Source organism: Chinchilla lanigera, unplaced genomic scaffold (assembly GCF_000276665.1).
Source record: "Chinchilla lanigera isolate Chin_1 unplaced genomic scaffold, ChiLan1.0 scaffold00033, whole genome shotgun sequence".
NCBI lineage: Eukaryota > Metazoa > Chordata > Mammalia > Rodentia > Chinchillidae > Chinchilla > Chinchilla lanigera.
This window is the reverse complement of record NW_004955434.1, coordinates 19,955,672-19,979,772: the sequence shown is the minus strand read 5'-3', so window position 1 is coordinate 19,979,772 and position 24,101 is coordinate 19,955,672. Positions and strand designations below refer to the sequence as shown.

Here is a 24,101-nt window from a genome sequence, read left to right as displayed (position 1 = left end):
AGAAGGCTGCCTGTGTTAAAGGCTGGTTGGCAGCTCATGGCCAGCTGGCAAGTGACTGGATCAGGAGGAGTAAATTTATCAGGTTTATAACTTGCTCCTTTAGGCGGTGACAGAATCAGGAAGTTCGGTCTGTTTGAAGGAAACAGATCACAGGGGTGTAAACTGGGGGTACATCTAGTTTGCAACCCCTTCCTCTCAGGCTGCCATGAGGGGAGCAGCTTTCCTCTGCACTCCCGACTGCGGTGACGCTCTGCCCTGCACAGACCCACAGCAACACAGCAAGCTGAAACCCATGAAACTGTAAATCAAAGTAAACCTTTCATCCTTTGAATTTGATTTCTTTCAGGTTTTCTGTCATAGTAATTAAAAAAAATTAATGAACATAGGGAGAGTATGAAAAGTAATTATTAAGTATAGATGGCGAGCAACTAAAAATACAGTGACAATCCCTAGGCTATCATATCAAGTTTACTTTTTTAAATGAGGTACTGAGAATGTATAATAAATACAAATTTCATGACTTTTAATGAAGAAATAATCTTAGATTTGAAACACTGGTATGTTCCCTATAATTAAACAGGTTTAGGCCACTGGTCAGGGAGCTTACAGATTTGAAGCCTTCCAAAGTTTCCTTCTAGACTAAGATTTTGACCCCAGAAAAATAGATGAGTGCAAACTGATATCAAATGATAAATGTAAAGTCAAAAAATTAATTATTAATGCTGACTGCAGCTCTACACTGTACTACCTATAAAACTGTAAATGAACATCACTAGGAAAACTTTCAATGAACAATAAAAGTGAGGGTCTTTCCTTATCAAATTTCTCTTTACATCTTTAACAAGTTATAAAGCTTGCCCAAAATAGGAACTTCAGGTGTTCCCTCTATTTGATTTTTCTCATGAAAGATAAAAATGTTAATGACTTATTAGTGAGTAACATGGTGAAGAAAAAAACAAGGTAAGATTCCTAAGAGAAATTGAAACTAAAACTTCAAGAACTAGATAATTTAATACTGCCTGTGTTAAATATATATTTTTTTACAAAAAATTACCTTCTCTTTTCTCTGCTATACATCTATTCAATTCTTGTATTGTCGTTTTATCAATACATATATGTACTTTAAGTTCATCCAATTCTTCTTGAAGATTCATCCTATGAAAATTAAAAAATAAAAAAGAACATAAACTATCTCAGTTGAGGAATAATGTAGCAAAGAAATAAAAACAATAGAGGTATTTTTAAATACACAGAACTGGATTTGGAGCTATAGCAACTGGCAGGAAGGGGGTCCAAGCTGGGCTCTCATTCACGCCACTGACTTGGAGCTGTGGTGACTGGCCGAAAGAGGGTCTGAGACAGGCTCCTGCTCCCACCATTGACAGGACTCAGGCACCTGAGGCCTGCGGGAATGCCAGCAACACAGCAGGACACTGGTGAGAGCACACACATGGACACTTCATACTTGTTAAGGGAAAACACCAAGAAGAAGAGATAAAAAAAACTATGCACTGAGTTGTCTCATCCTTTAATAACCCAAAGATATACTTGAGGAAAAGCAATAAATAAAGATTTTGACATACAAATAAATGAAGCATATGGAACTTCAAATAGCCATGACCAAACACCCAGCTTACTCAGGAGAAATCCAGCGCACAAAGAAATAGCGGAAATCAGAAGCCAACCACTGGAACTCTCTAAAATGATAGCAGCAGAAGTGAAAAAACAAATGGAAGAGGCGATAGAAAAATAATATCTAATATACAAAATAAATGACAATCAAAATGAAAGAAACTAAAGACACAGATAAAAAATAGAAGGTCAAGAAAAAGATGGAAACCATGAATGCCCGACATAAACAAGAAATGGAATCAATGAAACAGATCCAAACAGAGATCCAGGAGATTAAAAACTCCATTTAAAGTATACACAACAGACTGAATGAAGGCAAGGATACAATACCAAACCAAGAAGACAGGAATGTGACTAGTGACCAGGAAAAGAAAGGTATCTTAAAGATAACAAGGGACCACGAAAAATCAATCCAACATTTACAAGATGAAGCAACAAAAGTGATGGGAATCAGTGAGAAAGGTGAAAACAGCACAAATGACATCAAAAACCTCTTCACAGGAATAATGGCAGAAAACTTCTCAAGCATGGATAAAGAATTTACAAATAAATGTACCACACAGAACACAAAAAGAAACACAAAAAATAAAATATAACCTAGGCACAGTGGTATTCCCAGCTACAAGGGGGTTGAGCAGACGAATCACTTGAGTTCAGGAGTTCAAAGCCAGCATGGGCAACATAGTGAAATCCTATCTCAGAAACTCTACATAAAAGAAAACATACATGCCTGGAACTAAGAAAGAGGTAGTCATTAAGTAATTATTAAAGGATTGACTTACAAGGAAAATATACTAGTTCTTAGTTTTGATGTACTAATAATGTAAGGAATAAAATTCTTACATTAAAAACTAAGTAGTCTCTGATTTTGCTCAGTCTATTTCTTTAAAAAATTAGAGTTTATAGTTTTATGTGTGAACTTGCAATTTGTTCATATATAATAAATGCACATACACAGGAATTTAAAAATGCGTACTCTATGACATATACTGGCAACTTCCCAGTGGGTTACACATTGACGAAATGAGCACATATGCATACACGCGCATACACTTAACCGCACACTGGTGAAGTTTGGATTAGGCTCCTCATTTACTCAGCTAATAACATAGAACATGCTGAGGCAATATGGCACCACAAAGAAAAAGAAAATATGATTAATTCAGTTAGGACATAAAATATTTTAAAGACAGTGTCAAGAACTTGATCTAATTGACTTTTCCTTATAAAACATTGCAATTCAAGAGCAGCAAGATAAACATTCTGTTCAAGTGCCATGAAATAGTCGCCAAAGGAAGACCACATGCTAAACTGAAATCCAAAAGGCTCTAAACAGTGCAAAGCATCTTATATGACCATAAAAATCAGTATCAGAAGGATGTCAAAAAATCCCCAAATATTTGAAATTAAAGAACCTACATCTGACAAAGATGTCTGTTTGACCAAATTTCAGTCAAACTCCTGAAACAACTTCTAGATACATCTATGCATTTTCTTATAAGTTTCAGTTTTAACCAAGAACTCTATTAAGTCAATTTAGCAAGAACCTTTAGTCCGTTAGTCCCTGATCACCCTCAAGATTTGACTGCGTTCCCCGTCCTCTACCATGAGCCAGGTGATGTCTAATCACACTAGCTTGCCCTATTAGGTAATTTTAGTCAATGTCCTCCTTTCCCCTGAGGGCTCCTCTCAGTAGTTTTTCTTCCATTGATCTCTACACTGGTCACTGGCTACAAGTTCCCGCCTGTGCATGCCACATTAAGAGTTGAACCCAATCTCTCTTCTCCACTGCAAAATCCTAAGCAGTGCACCTATTGTAGTGGTCTTGAATTAATTCTCCCCAACTGTATATTGGCAAGTATCATTAAATATTTTTTCTTGAATACTTCTAAATATATCTTGAAGGAGAATCCAAAAATAAAACAACATTTTGAACTTACAAAAAATTAAAACACAACATTTCAAAAATTATGAGGCTCAGCTGAAGCAATTTTAGATGGATACCTACAGTATTATATACATTAGAAAAGAAAAGAAGATCTACAATGATGTGAGCTTATGACTAAAGAAGTTAGCAAGACATGAAGTAACCATTGTCCTTATTAAACAGCTTAACTAGATTTCTCTGTTCTTGATTTAATTATCCTGAACAAATCAGAGTCTATTGATTGCTAAGAACAAAATTAAATGGTGTCCTCCCAAACTCTTATGTTTAGGTCCTCATCTCTATATGTGATGATATTTGTAGATGGGACCTTTAAAAAGTTATGATCATTAGATGTAATTTAACCTTCATGCTGCAGGAGTAACTTTTTAAGAATAGACAGCACTCTCTTTGATATGTGATGACACAGAAAGCACTCATCTCCAAGCTATGAAGTGGGCCATAGGGGCTGGGGATTTAGCTCAGTGGCAAAAGCGCCTGCCTGGCAAGCGCAAGGTCGTGAGTTCGGTTCCCGGTACCGGAGAAAAACCAAAAAAAAAAAATGAAGTGGGCCATTTACAAGGAACCCAATCCATCAGAGCCTTGACCTTGACTTTCTAGCCTCCACAACTGTGACAGTTAAGCCATCAGTCAATGGTGTTTTGTTATGCAGCCTGGGATGACAAATGCACCGATGATTTACAACTCTCATTTTTTATTCCCCATGCATATTCTTACATTGTCTACCTTTTTCTCTAATATGGTTTATACATATTAGAGAACTACAGTTTAATTTACTTAAAAATCCTACATCAGAGCATGTCTGATGTAATGAACAATCTATGTATTGGAGTTTTAGTTGTCTATGTTCCTCTTTGTTGCTTCTACAGTAAGAATCTGAGTGACTGTTACAATGACAGTGAAACATTTGGGTGTTTTACAAGTAACTTTAAATAAAACTTTGTAATATACATAAATAGAGAAGTGTAGGTTGGAAGGAATTAAAAAATGTTGAGAAAGGTCAATTAAATTGCAGCTATAAAGATAAAAGATCTATTAATCAACCAATATATTTCTATAAGTCTACAGTTAATGAAGTAAAATACAAATGCAAATTTTATACTTCCCAAAAAGATGAGGCTCAACAGAAGGAGAGAAAAGAATAACACATCTTTTGTGTGTATTTTATTATCACACAAAAAGAAAGTTCTTCTTAAATCTGTTATGGCCTTAATTCATATCTCCATGATAAACATTTAAGGAATAAATAGCTAGTATCCCAGATACTAGTCTAACCACATTCTACACTGTACTGATGATAGTACTAAACAATTATAATTATAAACATCTACATCCCATTTTATATACTACAGGAACAGACTGACACTGCATACAGGGTCTGAGCAGTCACTGGATAACCACTTACCTCTCAGATTGCTGCAGTAAGTTCACTGTCATTTATCTCGAAGCTTTACTTCAGTTTCCCCCTACTCACAAGCAGAAAAGAGCTTTTTCTACTTTATATCACTACTGCTATTATTGCTCTTGTGCTTAGCTTGCTGCTAAATTGTGAGGTCCTAATAAAGAGGGTTACAAGTTACTTCCCTCAGTTACCCTCTGTCTAGCAGAGTGCCCAGCTGTAGTGTTTTACATAGACTACAGATTAGTATAAAACAATGAAATCAACAAACCAATGCAAGTTCCGGATTTATTTAGCCGAAGAAATAGAAAACATACAATGTATTTCATTATAACGAAGAGTACCAGCAGGGACATGCAACTATGGTTGACAATATGTGATATATTATTTGCTGGATTACAACATGCTCTACTGAGAAACAGAGGTAAATCACATTTCTTAATACTTAATACTTAAGGGTAAGTATTAAACTAGATATTAATATATGACAAAAATAAGATTGCAGCCCCATGGAAAAACAAGCTGAAACTTCTGGCTCCCAATAAAAAGGAGTAGATATATTTATTTATATTCCTCCTACTAATTAAATAGGAAAACCCTAAAAATAATCCATAACAGCAAGCATGATTCTCAGAGGTGAAAAGGAAGAGGAGATAGGATGGAACCTCAGAAATAGAGGTATACCACCAGAGGAATAGCTCAGAGCAGTGAGTTCCTTGGGCTTTCATTTTTCTTAAGCCCCAGAATTAGGTAACAGACAAACCAACAACCCAGAGATGATAACAGACATAGACACACACACACACACACCCCAAAAAAACTTCAAGGAGCACTAGCTATCTCCAGTCAAAAAACCTGGAAAAGAGCAGACAAGCAGGACAGATATCTCTACTCCACCCATATAACACTGGAGAAAAATGAAATAAATGAAACAAAGCCATGATCTCTGGCGAAGAAAACAGTAAGAAGCCTAGACTTCTACTTCCAAAAGGCAGTACCCCTTCACATCCCCTCAATGCAGAATCAGTGGAGCTAAATCGGCAGGTTAGACCCCCAACTCTCCCTAGCAGTACTGAGGTGACTGCTATCTCAGGAACAGTGCCATTAGACACCTATTAAAATTTAACTAAGATCCAGAGTCTCCAAACAATATTCCAGAGACCGTGGAGACAATTAAAAATAAGGCACCATCCAAGAGCCAGAAAAATCTCAACTCACAGAGAATTTTGCTTTCTGTTCCCCTCTCCTGTTGGGAATTGAATTCTCGGACATTTATGACTAAAGCTATATCCCTAGCATTTTTAAATGATTTTATTTTGAGACAGAATCTCCTTAAGTTCCTCCAATGTCATTCAACTTGAAATCCTCCTGCCTCAGCCTCTGGAATAGTTAGGTTTACATGCATGTCATCACACCCAGCTGCAACTTATAAATAATTCAAAACTCAACAATAAAACAAAAATAATTTTAACTATTAACATTTTAAAGACAGGAAATAGATTTTAAAAGTTTTATCCATAAAGACAAAAAATAAGCACATGAAAGTACAAACAATACTGTTAGCCATTACTGAAATGCCAATTAAAATCATCATGGTGTCAATAACACCTAATGGAATAGTTTTTAAAAAATGCTGACAACACCATGAGTTGACAGGAATATTGAGCAACTGTGCTCTCATGAATTCTTAGTGAGAATGAAAATAAAGATGCTACTTTGGAAAACATTTCAGCAATTTCTTACTGCAGTTCCAACAGCAACGCAACTCCTGGGTGTCTAAAGAATCAAAAAATTGTGCTGACACAAAACCTATGATAGCAGCTTTACTGATACCTGCAAAAAGTAGAAAAGATTCAAATGTTCAGTAGCTGAACTTCGATATACTCACACAATGGAACACTATTTAAAAATAAAAAGAAGAAACTGGATGGCCAACCTGAATGAATCTTAAAGGCACTGTGCTGAGTGAGAACAGCCGGCCCTCAAAAAGTTACAATCTTCAGGATTCCATGCATGTGACATTCTGAAAAGGCCAAAGCTACAAAGAGGGAGAGCAAACGAACGTTTTCTAAGTGAGAGCTGACGAAAGGGCTGGACTACAGAAGAGCAGAAAAGGAGAGCTGTTCACAATGGAGCTGTTTTATGTCTTGACTATGGCAGTAGTTACTCAAATCCATGCCCAAACTATCACTTACAAGCTGCACACCAAATAGTGTGATGCACAGAAATTTTAGGAAGCAAAGCAAAACAAAAAAATTCTACCCTCATCAGTGAAGGAACTTGAATGAATAAAACATTCATGGTTTGTAACTCTTATTGTTTCATCACGTTCTTGATATTAGTTTTATTTTTGACATATTTCATTAATGATATTAAATAGTAAACAGGTGTCCATGTACACAACATGAGAGTAGAAGATCTGTCTGATGTTCTCATTTCATTCACCAAGCAGAATGCTCGACACACAGCAGTGACTCAAACACATTTATTAACTGAATCAATGTTTCTCAAAATAACCAACCCTTCCCCCAAGAAACTTGTACTACATAATTTAAAGTGTGTTCAATGCTTACAAGTCTTTATGAAAAAATCCATTACCTCTTATTAGGTTAAAACTGCTCTGAAACATAACTATTTTACAAATGGCTATCACATTAATGAATTTAAACAGATTGTACAGGAAAATCCTCACAGTTTTTAATGACGCAGCATTTTACTTAAAGAGCTAGTTGTAATGTAAAAACACTGTTGAGTGAACAGATCAAGATTGTAAGAATTTCCTAACCTTCTTTGAGAGATCTATATTGCTTTTTATTTAGTTCTATTTCATTAATGAATAAAACAAAACCCTAAAACCATTACTTAGAGCTAATTTCTGCCTGAATTTTCTTTAATAGATTAGATATAAACACTAGTAGATGAAGTCTCACTTTAATTCACTTCATCCAAAATTAACTTCCTTTTTTGGAGACAGAAGGTCATTAAAGATTATCAAAGAAAGTTTTGATGCATGCCACAACATGGATAATAAATCGTACAAATATTATACTAAGTGAAAGAACCTAATCATAAAGAACTATACATGATTCCATTTGTATAAAATACTCAGAATAATAAACAAACTATAGACACAGAAAGTAGATTAGTAAATAGCTGCCTAGGTTTGAAAAGGGTAGATGGGAGGGTTAGCAATGTAACAGCTACTCTGTGCATGTGTTTTTTGAGAGGGTATTAAAATGTTCTAAAATTAATGATAGATGGTGCATAACCCTTTAAATATATTAAAAGTCATTGAATTATACTTTTTATAGGTGAATTATATGGCTCTTGAATTACATGTCAGTAAACATATTTAAGTTTACTAGAAAATGTTTCTGAAACAAATTTATATAGTCGATAAAATACTTTTTGATATGAGAATTCATTATCTTATATTCATTAAGGATTCAAATACTTAGCACTAACAACAAACTGTAATGGGTAAATACAGTATATATTTAAATATGATATACCTTTCCTCAAAAGTTTATCATTATGTGAAAAGGATATTACAAAAAAGTTACACATTATACAAAAGTTATACATTATATAATATATAAAACAAGCTTCTCATTTATAACTAAGATAATTCAGTGATATTTAATTATAATATGCTACACAATGCTAAATTCTAGCAATCTGAAAGTCATGCAGCTTTTCAAAAAAAAATTGTATGGTCCAAGTGTCAAAAATTAACTCTAAAATGAAAAAGTACTTAAATAACAAAGGAGTTTAATTATATTGGTCTAACTCTTCTTTGTCTCAAAAAATGTTCTTTCTTTGCCAAGCTGAATATAATAGCCTGTGAATTATAAGATCAAGCAAGCAAACTGTATGTTTTCTAAAATATGAGAATCCTTCATCAAGTTTTATACTTAGGGCAGCTAAAAGACCTGTGTGGAGGGATCAGCATTAAGCCCAAAGGACAGGCAGTGTACAGCAAGAAAGAAAGAAATTCCCTCGTGTCTTTTGCAGGTCACTACCAAGGACCATGTTAGCAGATCCACACCAGGCCCTTAACAGGCAGTTCTGCTGCTACCAGTAATTAGCTTGGACAGCTCTGGCTCCAAGAGTAGCAGCAAGGCTACACCATAATGAGCTCAGCTGGGATTAGCAGGACAGGGCAGGGAACCAAGAGAGCTCAGGCATTCTGCATTGCGTATGTATCTGGGAGATCAAACAAGGATGGCTGGTTAGGTTATCCCCTCTCCACCTCATTCCAAAAATGAAGCACGGCAGTGTCTAAAATACGGGCTAATGAAGAGCGACACCTCCAACAGATGAGAGCCACATTAATTAACACACTCTCTAGATCATATTATACTGTTTCTGCTAGAGCTAGCAAATGTGCAACTTGTTACTGCATATATGTATGCAAAATATATATAGAGAGAGAGACAGACAGACAGACAACAGGGTGGGAGAAAGAAGGCACTAGTATTTTTGGTTGGTACTATTTTTATCACCAAAAAACAGATTATTTCATTTTTAAAGTTTTCTAAGGTATTTTTCTAATAACTTTTAAGACATAAAAATTTCTGCCAAATGTTTACATAAGTCCTTATTGTTAAAAAAAAGAAAAGAAAAGAAACTCACTTTTGAATCATTAGCTCCTGGTTTTCCCTTTTGAAGTAAGCCAGTTCATTCCACACAGCATCAGAATCTTCTTGTTGAAGTTGCTGGGGTTCAGCTCTCTCTATTTTTCTGATATCAGTCCTATTTTTAAAACGGAGTTGTTTTATTCCTAATTTGTATATTCTTTAAAATTTAGAAATATCTATGTACCAATTTTGTCCAATTTTTAATTCAGGTTCTCTACTTACTATAGATGAATTTCCTACAACTTAAGCATACAGAAATTAAAATTCGGTAACATCATTTTCTAAAGCTAAACTGTTACCACAGAAAACAAACTTTTAAGCAGACACATGAAATGCTTAGGTTTCTCTCATTCAACCTAGAAACCAGTAATAAACACAGATTATAACATTCTCCAAAAAGACTAGACACAATCAACTAACTGCCATCCAGTCTGAATGTGGTACAGAAGCTCTACCTTAGCGCACACTACTACTAGTGAATTATGTCAGAAAGTACATTACATTTTTGCAGCGATTACTGTAAAGCTAGGAGAGTAGAGGCTATGGCTAGCACAAGATTTTTTTTATCACTGCTTTACTGACATATAAAGTACTTTCCATTCATCAAAGGAAAAAAATTATGTGATGATTATCTGTATCTCCAAGTGATGCCAATGCCCTTTACATTTTCATTTTCTGTACATAAAAAAAAAATCTCATTTTTATTTTTTAAAAGTGCTGTACTGGCCCACTTAGAAACTGCATTTCTCTACAGAACAGACCAATGTGTATAATCAATATTGCCCTCAAGGATCCATCCCGAAAGATGAGAGTGCAGTAGATTTTCTGTACTCATTCAGTCCTTTGCCCTTTGTTGATACTGTTAACAAGGGAGCCACTTACGACTAACCAAGATCTGAACACCTGTTCAGAGCAACTGAACTGAGACCGCAATTCATCCAGATAAGCTGGAAAACAAACTGATGGATAGTAAAGATCTTCATATTGCATACTAGGTTGAAATAGTTTTAAGGTAGTTAACTACATATGTGAATTTCATTTTTCTCTTGTTCTTCAGTTAAAATGCAAACATGTTTTCAGATAAACATTTTAAACATCAGTTGGATTTATTTAAAAGTAGTTTTTCAATCATATGAATATCAGATAATTTTACTTTAAAATATGTACTTTAAGTAAATTGTTCCATTGAGAGTAAAAATGTGTACAATAATTCATACTCACCTCCTACTAACGACATCTGCAAATCATAGTCGAATCTACTACAGCTATGGCTAGCACATTTTGCTGTTTTTGTTAGTGGTGTTCACAAATTAAAAATTCATAGTATAATTTGAATACCAAATAATTTCTTTAAAACTAAACAAAAGCCATTAAGATACCTATATAATGCTACTTCATCCCATTTAATATTTAGGGAAATGTCTTTATGAGCTATGTAACTCACATGCCACTGCCTTCTTCCCACTGTTTTAATTGCTCCTTTACTGCTCTGTAGTTGGTCTGTAACATCTGTAGCCTCTCTTTGCGTTTTTCATGGGCATCTCTTAGCTCATCATTTTCTTGGCTCTACAGAACACAAAAAAGCAAGTATACAACTTTGAAGAAAGTACACTATTGATACAACATTTCAAATGAAAAGTTATCCATCTAAATAAGAATTTGAGAAAATAGTATGTAAACATGAATGCACTTGTAATATATATGCAATCAATACAAAGGAGAGAATTTCTTAAGTCACAGAACAGGTTTGCTTGATAAATTCAATCCACTCATTGAATTTTTAAAAAGCTGCCTACACAATTTCAAACTTACACTATTTTACTTTCATTCCTTACCCTGTTGCTAATTTCTATACATACAAATATTCATAAGCCTATTTAATGATTTTTAATTTTTTTCCCTTTTCAACAACACCAGGATTTGTCCATACATAAAGGATGACTGTTTTGTAAAACCATAAGCTGTAAACTACAGCAGAACTAATTCTTCAGGCCATGGATTCATGAATAACACACAATAAAGCAAAAAGATTGCATAGAAGGGATAAAGCCTAGATCTATGTGAAAAGTAGCCAGACTTCATCTTCAGAAGTTCTACTATGAAGAAATGATAGAGGTTTAGTACTATATTCTTAAAGAAGTCATACAACACAGTGTCCAAATATGTCTTTGTTATCGCAACAGCTTGAAAAATTATTCTTGATGACTTCTAAATATATAACACATGAGGTAAATTTTCATTGCATGTAACCATAAACAGACTTAAAAGGCAGAATTCATAAACCACAAGAGACCTACTTATATTAGTTATGCACTATTTTCTAAGTAAAATTAACTATTTCTTGAGTTTTTTCTACCATGAGAATTTCTATTTAAAAAAAATTTCATTCACACTTCTATGACAGTATCTATATGCTTACTTGCTGGGAGAAACACATACTTTCTAAGCATATAAGCCTAGTCTTGCTAGTGGTATAAGTTTAAGAACACTCTTTAAATTACTTTAATTTATTCTCCTGTAAAATATTGAGGAGGGAACAATGGCTAAAATAGGGAGAGGGCCTGGCACTGTACCTGACCTATAGAAGCATAAAGCAAAATGTAGTTTTTCACTCTCTGCCTCCTTGTACTAACAGGAATGCCCACAACTCTAAGAAATTACTATCTTCTTGACTACTTAGCTCAGATCTGACTAGTAAAATAATATTCTACCATACTTCTATCTGTCTCACCAGTATGGGTATTTTGGCATTCTACTTTGAATATAAACCTAGTAAAATTCCCAAGCAGTTATTAGGATGTAGTTGAGTCTTAGTGTGTTAAAAAATAGCCTAATAAGCACATGAGAATCAACGTGCTTGATGAAAAAACACGAGAAAGTTATACTTAGAAAGAGGCATTCAGAATAAATATCACTCCAAAGAATTTTAGAAGATATGCAAAATTACAGCTGCAGCAAAGTTGCTAAAAAGTAACATGGTTAAATTTGTGAAGTAGAAATAAAAATTAGAAAACCCAGGTTCAATTTTGTTCATCTCAACTGAAAAACTATGTAAGAAGAAATATGAAGTATTCTTAAAAAGTACAAACCTTGACACCAAATCTACTGGAAGAAAAAGTAGATAGAAAGCTTGAAGACACAGGGATACACACACAGTTCATGAACAAAAACCAAACTGCACCAGAAATACCTCAAAGAATCAACTGAGATCTCATCTTATTAAAAAGTTTTTGCGCATCAAAAGTAATCACCAACAGAGTATAAAGAAAATCAACCAACTGGGAAACCATTTTAGCGAACTGCCCCTCAGACAAAGGACTTCTATCTACAAGATATAAAGAATTTCAAAACAATCAGGCACCCAAAATTCAAAGACCCAGTTCAAAAATGGGCATCTGAGATGAACACATACTTCTCAGATGAATAAATACTAATGGCGAATAAATATATGAAAAAATGTTCAACAGCATTGGTCATTAGAGAAATGCAAATTAAAGCAACACTGAGATTCCATCCCACACCACAAAGAATGGCTATCATCAAGAAATCAACCCATAACAAATGCTGGAGAGGTGGTGGGGAAAAAGAAGCATTTCTCCACTGGTGGTGGGAATATAGATTGGTGAAACCACTGTAGAAATCAGTTGGGAGATTTCTCACAAAACTAGGATTAGAGGTCCCACTTAACCCAGCTATTCCCCTTCTGGGTATTTTCCCAGAAGAATTAAAAACATCATACCATAATAATATATGTGCATCCTGGATTTTTTTTTGTATTTTTTATTTTAAGAACTAAAAGAAGGAAAACATATTAACAAACAGACATCCATTTACAAAATAGCATAAGAACAATACAAACAAAACAGAGTTACAGACAAAGTGGCAGGAAATTAACAATGGTTGTTGTATTATGTATTGATATCTTCAAAGTGATTTCTCAAGAAAACAAATAGAGACATGCAAGATTGATCAAACAAGTAATCATTAAATTTTCCTTTCTGTAGAGCAATAGAAGACAGTAATACAACTATGTTAGCTATCCTGTATATACATACTTACATAATTTCAGTATATATGTGCACCCATGCTTACAGCAGCACAATTTGTCATAGCTAAACCTTGGAAACAACCCAAATACTTATCAACTGAGGAATGGATAAAAAAGATGTGGTACTTTTATACAACAGAGTTTTGGTTTATTTCTGATACTGGGAATCAAACTCAGGGCCTCACATTTGCCAGGCAGGTGCTGTGCCACTGAGCCACATCCCTGGCCCTACAATGGAGTATTACTCAGCTATAAAAAAGATAAACTTGAGGCTTTTACAGGTAAATGGACGCAAATAGAGACCATACTCATAAGTGAAATAAATCAGATGTGTAGACATCATGTTCTCTCCCTCGTATAAGAACCTGAAAGAGTAAGTGGAACCCAAAACGTGTAGACATCATGTTCTCTCCCTCGTATAAGAACCTGAAAGAGTAAGTGGAACCCAAAACGTACAATAGATGTTAGGAAACGGAAAGAAACTGCTCAAAAGAGGAAACAACTGGAATTAGGGAAAGAAAGAAGGAGAGGAAAATATATATATATATATGTATACTGAAGGATAGCTGGGATAACTGCACTGCTGATGTCTAATGGTTTATTGAAAGGAACAGTTAATGCTTTCTAAAAATTTTTTGACCAATTTTGCAGGCTTATATCTGATAATCTGAACAACTAATCTGAAGAGAACAATATGCAACAATCATTGTTGAATTCCTATTTCTTGTTTGGTGAAACTCTGTATCATTTATAATTTTTGTGTTTTTATTTTTTATTCTCTTTAATAGTTTGATTAATTATGCATTCTTACATCTGGTAATCTGACCAACTTCGACGAAAATAAAAAATATGTAATATAACAACCACTGTTAATCCCTATCATTTTGTTCTGAAACCCTGTATCATCCTTATTGTTTTTGCTTTGTTTTGTTTTTGTTTATGTTGCTGGCATTTTGCTACTGTTCTCCTTTTTTAATTCTCTTTAAAATAAAAATTAAAAAAATAAATTGTGTTTCAGTATCTCTATCTTCAAAATAGAATGTATTTCTATCTCCACTTAAGGGATAAAAAATGACTTAAACTTGAACTTTTCATATTAAGTTTGGTAAACAATGTAAATATCACTTCACTTCTTTGAACTATAAAGGGTCTAATTTTAAGTGTGTGAAATAAATGAATAATTTAGAAAACCAGAAGACCAACAACGTTTATATCATGTTATAGATGCCAAATGCATTGCAATTATTTTATGGGATTCCTTCAGAATTAAAAGATTTATTAGGTTTTTAAAAGGCTGCATTAGAAGTTTACTAAATTGAGTCATATGTAGGAAAATGAATGCATTTTGAAAATACAATAAGCGAAATAAGTCAGACATGCAAGCTTGAATACTGTATGGTTTCTCTCATGTGAGAAATCCAAAGCATAAACACAGAGCAAAATAAAAGACAGATAAAAGGAAACAGAGAGACAGATCCACTACAAATGGGAAGGGAACCAAGAAATGAAGGGAGAGGGGGCCAATACAAAATAGTACTTTCTCTGAGAAATACTGCTATTAAAAACCTTGTAAATGTAAGGACAGATAAACATATTTTATCTTTACTGAATACCTTTTATTATTTTTAATTCAAAGAGTTAAACTAGAGACTTTGATGTCTAACAAACAAGTCTGAAATATTATAACATTAGAAAATAGAAAATTATATCAACTGTCTTCTGACTTCATAAAAACAGAAATGATTCTGAATCTCATCTTCTGGTGTGGTCAGAAGCACCTTGATGAGAGTAAGGGGAATTAGGAGCACAAATTCTGTTCATAAAGCAGTGCTTCACTTCTTAGGGAACAAGATCAAGGTTTTAGAGAAGTGAACAAAAAACAAAATTTAACAAAATGCCAAGGATTCTACTGTAAGATATAAAAAGTTTGAGGGCTGGGGATTTAGCTCAGCAGTACAGCACCTGCCTGGCAAGCACAAGGTCGTGAGTTCGATTCCTGGTACCGGAAAAAAACAAAAACAAAAACAAACAAAAAAAGTTTACGTATAATCTTAGAGTACATATTAATTGTACTTAACAGAAGGATTATTATTATTAAATGGCACTGAAAATATCAACAGAATCAAGCTGCAAAGGTACACAGCACTAATGATTTCAAAAATAGGAAGAATTTCATGAAGTTCCCTGATGCACAGGTTCCCCTATTTTATTTTACAAATTATTTCTTTTATAAATGCACCTCATTTATGAAGTGAGGGTTATGGGTGCAATTTTTCTAAAAACAGATTCCATATTTTCCACACTAGTTTATTATGTGATTGACCACCCATTTTAAAATACATATACCTAGCTAAAAAATCAGAGTAAGATAGTATATTAATATCCATACAAAATTCATAACTAGCATTAGAATAATTTAATACATATAACTTACTGCTGCTACAACATGGAACAGAGGTGACAAACCTACAGAACACATGCCTCAGCAAGCTGTTTGTATCATTAAAAGCTATAAATGATTAGTCATCACTGACAGAACATCATTTTAATGTATCCAAGTGTATATACACATGTTCCAATTAGATTCTGGTGAAATATATTTGCCTCTCCCAACTTTTTTAAAATTTTATTTTAAAGAGAAAAAAATAAAAAATTTCAAAACAAGATAATAGGAGAGTAAGAATGGTTAATACATTGAGTATTGTTATCTTCAGAGGAGTTACTCAGAGTACAAGATATAGGAATGAAAAATTGTCCAAACAACGTTAGCACAAATCTTTCTTTTCAATGACATAAGAGAAATTAGTAGTATAACTATCTTAACTATCTTACACATATATTTTTTTTCCTTTTTCCCTTCCTTCTTTTCTTTGTTCCTTCATCCCAATTTCTCCTTCCTTTTGAACAGTTTCTTGACATTTCCCAATATGTATTGGACCTTTTGGATCTTATTTACTCTTTCAGCTTCTCACATTAGGGAGACAATAAGGTGTTTACACATATGAGTCTGATTTATTTCACTTATGAGTACGGTCTCAATTTGTATCCATTTACCTATAAAAACCTGAAACACCCATTCATGATAAAAATCCTACAGAAAATTGGAATAAATGGTCTTTATCTCACTCTGATAAAAAGCCATCTATGACAAACCAACAGCTAACACCATACTAAATGGTCAAAAACTAAAAGCTTTCATTCTAAAATCAGGAACAAGGCAAGGATATCCACTATCACCACTTCTATTCAATATAGTTCTGGAAATATTATCCAGAGCAATTAGACAAGAGAAAGAAAAGGAATAAGAACCGGAAAAGAAGACATTCAATTATTATTATTTGCAGATGACACGATACTTTACATTAAAGACCCCAATAATTCCACTAAAAGACTTCTAGATTTAATAACCAAAATCAGTAGCATAGCTGGATACAAAGTTAATAGTCAAAATTCAATAGCCTTCCTATACACAAATAACAAACTCACAGAAAAGGAAATTAGGCAAACCACACCCATCACAATAACATTTAAAAAATGAAATACTTAGGAATCAATCTAACAAAGTAAATAAAAGATCTATACAGTGAAATTTACAATACTCTGAAAAAGGAGGTCAAAGAGGATATCAGAAAATGGAAAGATATCCCTTGCTCATGGATAGGAAGAACCAATATTATGAAATGGCTATATTCCCGAAAATGTTCTACAGATTTAATGCAATCCCAAGCAAAATACCATTAGTATACCTCACAGATCCAGAAAAACATTCCTAAAATTAATTTGGAACCAGAAGAGACCTAGAATAGCAAAAGCAAATCTGAACAACAAAGGCAACTCAGGGGACATCTCAATCCCTGACCTGAAATTATGATACAAAGCTACTGTGATAAAATCATCATGGTTTTGGCAAAAAACAGACCTGAATATCAGTGCAACAGAAGGTGCAGACGCAAGTCCTTCCCAACTGTAATTCACCTGAATAATCGACTTTTGAACCTACAGACCTATGGTGCCATGGAATGTGTTTTTTCTCTTTAGTGTTTCCTATGATACTTTCCATGGAACAACAGCCTCTTGCAAAATACTAATAGGTATAATACAACCAAATAAATCTGGGAAAAGATACATCTATGTTTCTTCTTGTAGATTCACTATGCAGTCATATGTTAATTGTTCACAAAAAAAGAACACGTTTAACCCATTATTTATAATAATCATTTCACCATAAAATGTTTTATGTACCATGTTCTTACTTGTTTTGGATACAGCAGTGTTCTATACACAGCAAAGATCACAAAACTTCAACGTGTATTAGTGGGTAATGGTCTACAAAAAGAGCACCAAGGTTAACGAACATTTTTAAATCCAAAGGTACTTGCAGGTTTAACTGTGCACCCTTCCCTCCCTTCCCAGAAAAAAAAGTATGTTAGGAGTCCTAAACCTTGCTACTTCAGAACGTGGTCTCATTCAGAGGTAAGTGTTTTATAGAGGTACTCAAGTTAAAATAGGGTACAGGTGGGTTCTAAGGAGTATGACTAATATCCTTACAAAAAGTGGAAATTTAGACATGGGAAAGAGATACACACAGAGGAAGACGATGTGAAGACACAGGAGAATGCATCTATAAGGCAAGCAATACTTGAGGCTACAAGAAGCTAAGAGAGGATGGAACTGATTCTCCCTCACACAGCTCGGAAGAAACCAGCTCTGCTGACACGTCAATCTGAGACTTTTCTAGTCTTCATAAACTTGAGACAAGAAATTTCTGGACTAAGCCATTCAGTATGTGGTACTCCCTTACAACAGCCCTAGGAACACAGATGTCATCGCCACTATTTGTCATGCTGGAGGTCAATCCAGGGCTGTACCTGTGAGACACACCCTCAGTTTCAGATATATTATTATCTGCCTCACACTTGTATACACTTGAGCAGTACCAGTAACATCAACATTCTAATAGCATAATAAAGGGTATTACAGAACAAGGTTTGCCATCGCCAATAAATATGTTATCCTTACTAAAGTTAAACTGTAATTAAAATGCACTGTGGGCTCACTCTCCTTGGAACTGCTCTAATATACAGGTTTTGTTTTCCTACTTCTTTTCCTAAATGTTCTTAACCATAATGCCTGTTTCTTCTTTAAAATAAGGAATCTACTAAATTATAAAATACAAACTTTGCTCCCATTTTTCATTTTGTAAACATGTAGATGACATAATTTGCTATCGTGATCATCAATTGACTTAAAATTTGAATATAGAAAAAAATTTAATTAGTGAAAAATAAGTTTATTCGGAAAATAAAACGAGGGCTTCCCTCAAAAAGCTGCTGTCAGGAAAAAGGAATGAGAAAACAAAGGAGTGCAACCCTTCTCAGCCTTCTTTTGAAAAGAAATTTAAGAGATTAGATCTAAAATGTCCTGGAATTGTTCTTCTCTTTCCTGACAAAAATAATGGACTGTTAAGGATCTGTAGATCTCTGGAAGCAAAATGGTAATGAGTTTCCACTACTAAGTTGTATATGTGATGGTAAATTTTATGTATCAACTGACTGCTCGGATTGGCTTAAACATTATTTGTGTTTCTGGATGAGATTATTTTAATCAATGGACTGACTGCGATGGTTTGGATATGGTTTCACTATGGGCAAGGTTGGAGGCAAGTTCATGCACAGAAATTTAATCCCCCTTGTGAAGTATCTAGAGGGGTCGAGCCTTTGGGAGTTGATTAACATTAGACGAGATTGTTAGGGTAGAGTTCCATGATTAAATCCCACTGGCTTTATAAAATGAGGGACACTGAACAGAAGAGTTACACGTACATTTATTCTCTCTCTTATTTTGCCCTGCTTCAGGACTCTGTCAGCAAGAAGGCTATCACCAGGTAGCCTCTCAACCCTGTACTTTCAGAACTATGAACCAAAATAAATCTCTTTTCTTTATAATTTAATCACTCTCTGGTACTGTGTTATTACAAAAAAAAAAAAAAATAGACATACTGTAAGTAAAGCAGACTGCCCTTCCCAGTGTGGCTGGGCTTCAACCAATCTATTGAAAACCTAGATAGAATAAAAGCTGAGTAAAAAGAGATTTCTTTTTCTATGCTCAACTGCCTTCAAGCTGGGATATAGGTCTTCTCTTGTCTTTGAACTGAAACTCAAACTTGAACTTAAATTTGGATATAACAGTATCAGTTCTTGTGGTTCTATGGCCTTTGAGCTCAGATTGGAACTATACATCTCCTCTTCTAGATATCTAGCTTCCTAACTATAGATCTTGGACTCTGTCTGAATAATTCTGTGAGTCAATTCCCTACAATAAATCTCATTTATATATATATATATTTTATTTTTATGTGTGTATATATATATATATATATACACACATAAAAATAAAATACAGGATTTAGAGAAACACATATGGCTAACTATATCATTAAACCCTACCTTTCCCTAAACACATATAAGTCAATACTTTTTCTCCCTAGGAATTATCTGTAAGACAAAGAATCTAAATTATAGGCTGAAAGTGTGGTTCAGAGGTAGAAGGCTTGCTCAGTATGTACAAAGCCCTGGGTTCAACTCTTAGCCCCTCACACCCTAGTAGTGTATAAAGCATGGGACTTGTCATAAAATATCAAACTACTGTCAATCAATTATATGACTGAAACTCAAATAAAGCAGGGCTCTGAGTAACTGTGAATGAAGAATGAAAAATTTTTCATATTATAGTCAGAGGGAAAAAAAGGCCTCCAGAAGTTAGGAACATAGCTCAGTGGTAGAGCCCTTGCCTAGCATATACAAGACCCTGGGTTTCATACTCTGTACATAAATAAAGTTACTTAATTAGGTTAAAAGAAAACAAATATAGCCACATAAAGTTGGCTCAATACACATGAACAACTTCCCCTAATAAGGAGAATTCAAAATATAAATCAGAAAGCCCAAGTTTTCCCAAATACAAATAGCTAAGGTATATACTTCTAAACTCTGGGTACAGTATCATTTAAATTTCAAATGTTTGAGACAAACTCATATATGGAAAAATTAGGTATACTTATTTGCCACTTTTACTTTATAATTTTTATATAAAGGATAACTACAGGTGACCTAAGCTTATTATGACTTTTAACTCACTTTTATTTTTATGTTTATCATGTACAGTATAAAGAACAAGAAATACTTTTTATGTGCTATAGTTCTGTTTTTGTTTCTGAGAAAATATAAGAAATTTATTCCCAATTTTAAGCCAAAGTATTTCCAAATAATTTGAAAGTAGTGATATTTAGTTTTCAAGTAGTAGATATTTTTTATTACTTCACAATCCTCTGAAATCTTAAAAGCAAGATCAACTGGTTACATATTTCCATACAGATAATTAAAATCAGGAAAGAAAAATGACAAGCATTCATTTGTGAAGTGTGTGTTTACTCTGGTATATTTTTATGTTTGCATGGTTACTACTAAAGAAATGAGTTAATGTTCACCTTTAGCTGTAGTGCCTCCTCTAAGTTTTCAATCTTTCTTTCAGCTCTTCTCAGCTTTCTTAGTTCCTCTGAGTCTTTGAAAGAGCTCTTTGGGGACAAAGACCTTGAACGTTTCACAGGTGGTTCCTTGAGAATAAAACAAGGACACAGTTGAACTAGTTGAAATACTGGATTATGAAAGACATGCAAAATTAAAGAACAAGTAATTTTGAATACTAATAGTGAATTATAAAAAAAATCCTGCATGGAATACCAGAGAAATAACAAGCGGAATTACCACAGTGCTACCGCTAAAGGTTTCTCTGTGACTCCTTAATGAGAATATTCATTTACATTTACATTGTTTCTTTCAGAATAATGATGTCCCATTAGGGAAGACTAAAGGGTTATAGACTCAGAAATGCAAGAAACCTCATTACAAAGGAGGGGATAGAGGCTGGTCTAATTGCTCTATAAGGGTCCAAGGTTACACTTGATAGGACAACCAGAAACAAGAGGGAAAGGATTTTTTTCCCCTTTGAAATAGTTTAACATACTGTGAAGTTGAAGGAACAATATGCTTGAGGAATATAAATACAACAGACTGTAGATCTTATACCATAATGACCATATGGTCATTAACTATAATGTGGCTAACTAGAGACCAGAATGTGTGTTTGTATTATGTACAGCTTCATATACCAATCTGGAAAAGGAAAATGTGAAAGCAACTATTAAGCTGGGCAACACAGTGTACATGGTTACTGTATATCCGTACAAAAAAGAATTTTTGTGCAAAATATGCCTCTCCTTTTCTTGATTTTGATTAAAAATAGTGCAATATCAAAATAGTACATTGTAAAAATTTAGCAACACAGCAACTTGCATTTTCCTTCAGCAATCAAATTACACCTTATAAGGTTGTATTTCAATTTTGAAATGTTTTCTTTCATTTAAATAAAGCTTGTGAAACTACAAAATGGCAACAAATGGATAATAGTTATCTTTTAGTAAAAAATAAAACTCATTCCTCTGAAAAATTACTAATAGTATAAGAAGTAATACCAATAGAATGTAAAAGTACCAAGGAAACATGAGTTTAATTTTAAATCATTCCTTTATTGATAGTTTGTTTCACTCAAAGGAAAAAATGGAAAAAAATAAAAACCATTACCTCAAAAACATAGTTTTTCACATATAAAATACAATCTTTCCCTATCGCTAATGTAACAAGCACAAAAAGAATACAGCTACAAACCCATTATTGGGGAAGTATTATTTCAACTTATCTACAAATTTATTTAAAATATTATGGAATTTTAAAATAATCAATATTCTGTAGACTATTTTGCAGCATGCCATAGAAGATTCTTTGCTACTGATATTCCTTTTTAATCTATACAAAATGTAAAATCCAATTAATATTTTATATTCTCTATGGACAGTAATTTAAACTTTTATATCAAAATGAACTAAAACTACTAGGTATTTTTAATAAAAATTAGAAAATTAAGTAAATGACCAATACCATTTTAAAATGAATTCTTAGGAGTGATGACTGTATCAGATAGATGAGGGATACTTACCAAAACATTTCACTACAAGAAATTAATTTACTAGCTATACAGGTATACTAGTAATATATAGTATCAATGAATTAATCAATGAATTAATTTAGGAAAATATTATTGGGTCATAAAAAGGGAAATTTTTCTACTCCTAGGAGGGATTTCACCAAAAATTTGGAAAATATTCTTTTTAATTCACAGAAAAAGCAGAGTAGTGTATGTTACTGTTTTTTTCAGTTTCATCTCTTGCTCTGCCAGCCTCATCCTGACAAATTACAAAGTGACAAAATGTCTCTACCTTATATTTTCCTTCAGCAGTTGTCATGATGCTCTGCTCTGTGGAATTCTTGTTGATAGATCTGTTCTCAGACAGCTTTTCATTTGCTACTTTCAGTTTCTTCTGTAAATACTCAATTTCAGACTTCTGTGAGACCATTAATGTTTCCAAGCTTGATAATGATGGATGAGATACCTGTTTTTAAAAGTATAACTATATATCTTTGTATGGCATACTATATATATAACTATATATCTTTGTATGTCATTTTAAATATATGTAAATATTTATGAAGATTATATAGATCACTAATAACCAAGGGGAAATCTTAATAATAAACTATAAATTTGGGGGCTAGGAGCACAGCTCCCAGCAAATATTTATTTTTTTGCAAATATTTATACAGACTATATATTAGGAAAAAGCTTCTATTTTAACAATAAATTAGAAATTACAGTGTCTGGAGCACAGTTCAGTGGTGAAGCACAAGCTTGGCATCACAGGGCACTGGGTTCAAACTCCAAGGACCATACATCCAACATACATGTATATAAAATAATGGTTATAAACCAACACGGGAAAACACCACCTTTTCCAAATTTGTCTATCTTTTTCTCGTTTTGGTAAGACAGCAAATTTTTTCTAATTATACTCTATAATTTTTCTGATGCACAGACCATCTTTGATTTATACTATTACACTTTCACCATATATAAATCATCTCTCTTATTTCCCAGTCCTTATTTCATCATACAGCTAAACATTTTCTTCAAAGCAGTTTTATTTTTTTAATCACTCTATATTGCTTAATATTTTACTTTAGTTTGAACATTAAAGTAAGCATTTTTCTTCCAGTGAATCTAAATGATTTTGTCCTACTCTTTCTTGCCCTCTGACCACTACAGTTTTTCTTCTTTTATTTTTCTTCTTCCTATTTTATTATCAAATTTATGATGTTCATAAACATTTCCATTGATCATCTATTAAATTAATTCTACTCTTGTCCATAGTTCCATAAATAATTTTATGAAGGATATATCAACATTCTGTCATTTAATATATACATTTTTAATAATTTATTCAAGGTTAAACAGTCATACAGAATAAACAGAAATATTTGTAGTTTA

At 33.4% G+C, this 24,101-nt stretch overlaps 1 protein-coding gene across 11 annotated transcripts in view; it reads right to left on the bottom strand.

Moving 5' to 3' along the window:
- Cntln (centlein, centrosomal protein) overlaps positions 1 to 24,101 on the bottom strand; it is a gene marked incomplete at its 5' end in the record, with an annotated part of 307,086 nt that overhangs the window by 138,413 nt on the left and 144,572 nt on the right. For 10 of the 11 annotated variants that reach the window (XR_001234816.1, XR_001234817.1, XR_001234818.1 and 7 more), the window contains 5 exon segments: positions 1,055 to 1,155; positions 9,612 to 9,731; positions 11,061 to 11,182; positions 21,151 to 21,276; positions 22,996 to 23,169. Coding sequence is in view for 8 of the 11 variants with exons in the window: in XM_013516378.1 (XP_013371832.1) it covers positions 1,055 to 1,155; positions 9,612 to 9,731; positions 11,061 to 11,182; positions 21,151 to 21,276; positions 22,996 to 23,169 (643 nt within the window). 11 annotated transcript variants of the gene reach the window in all.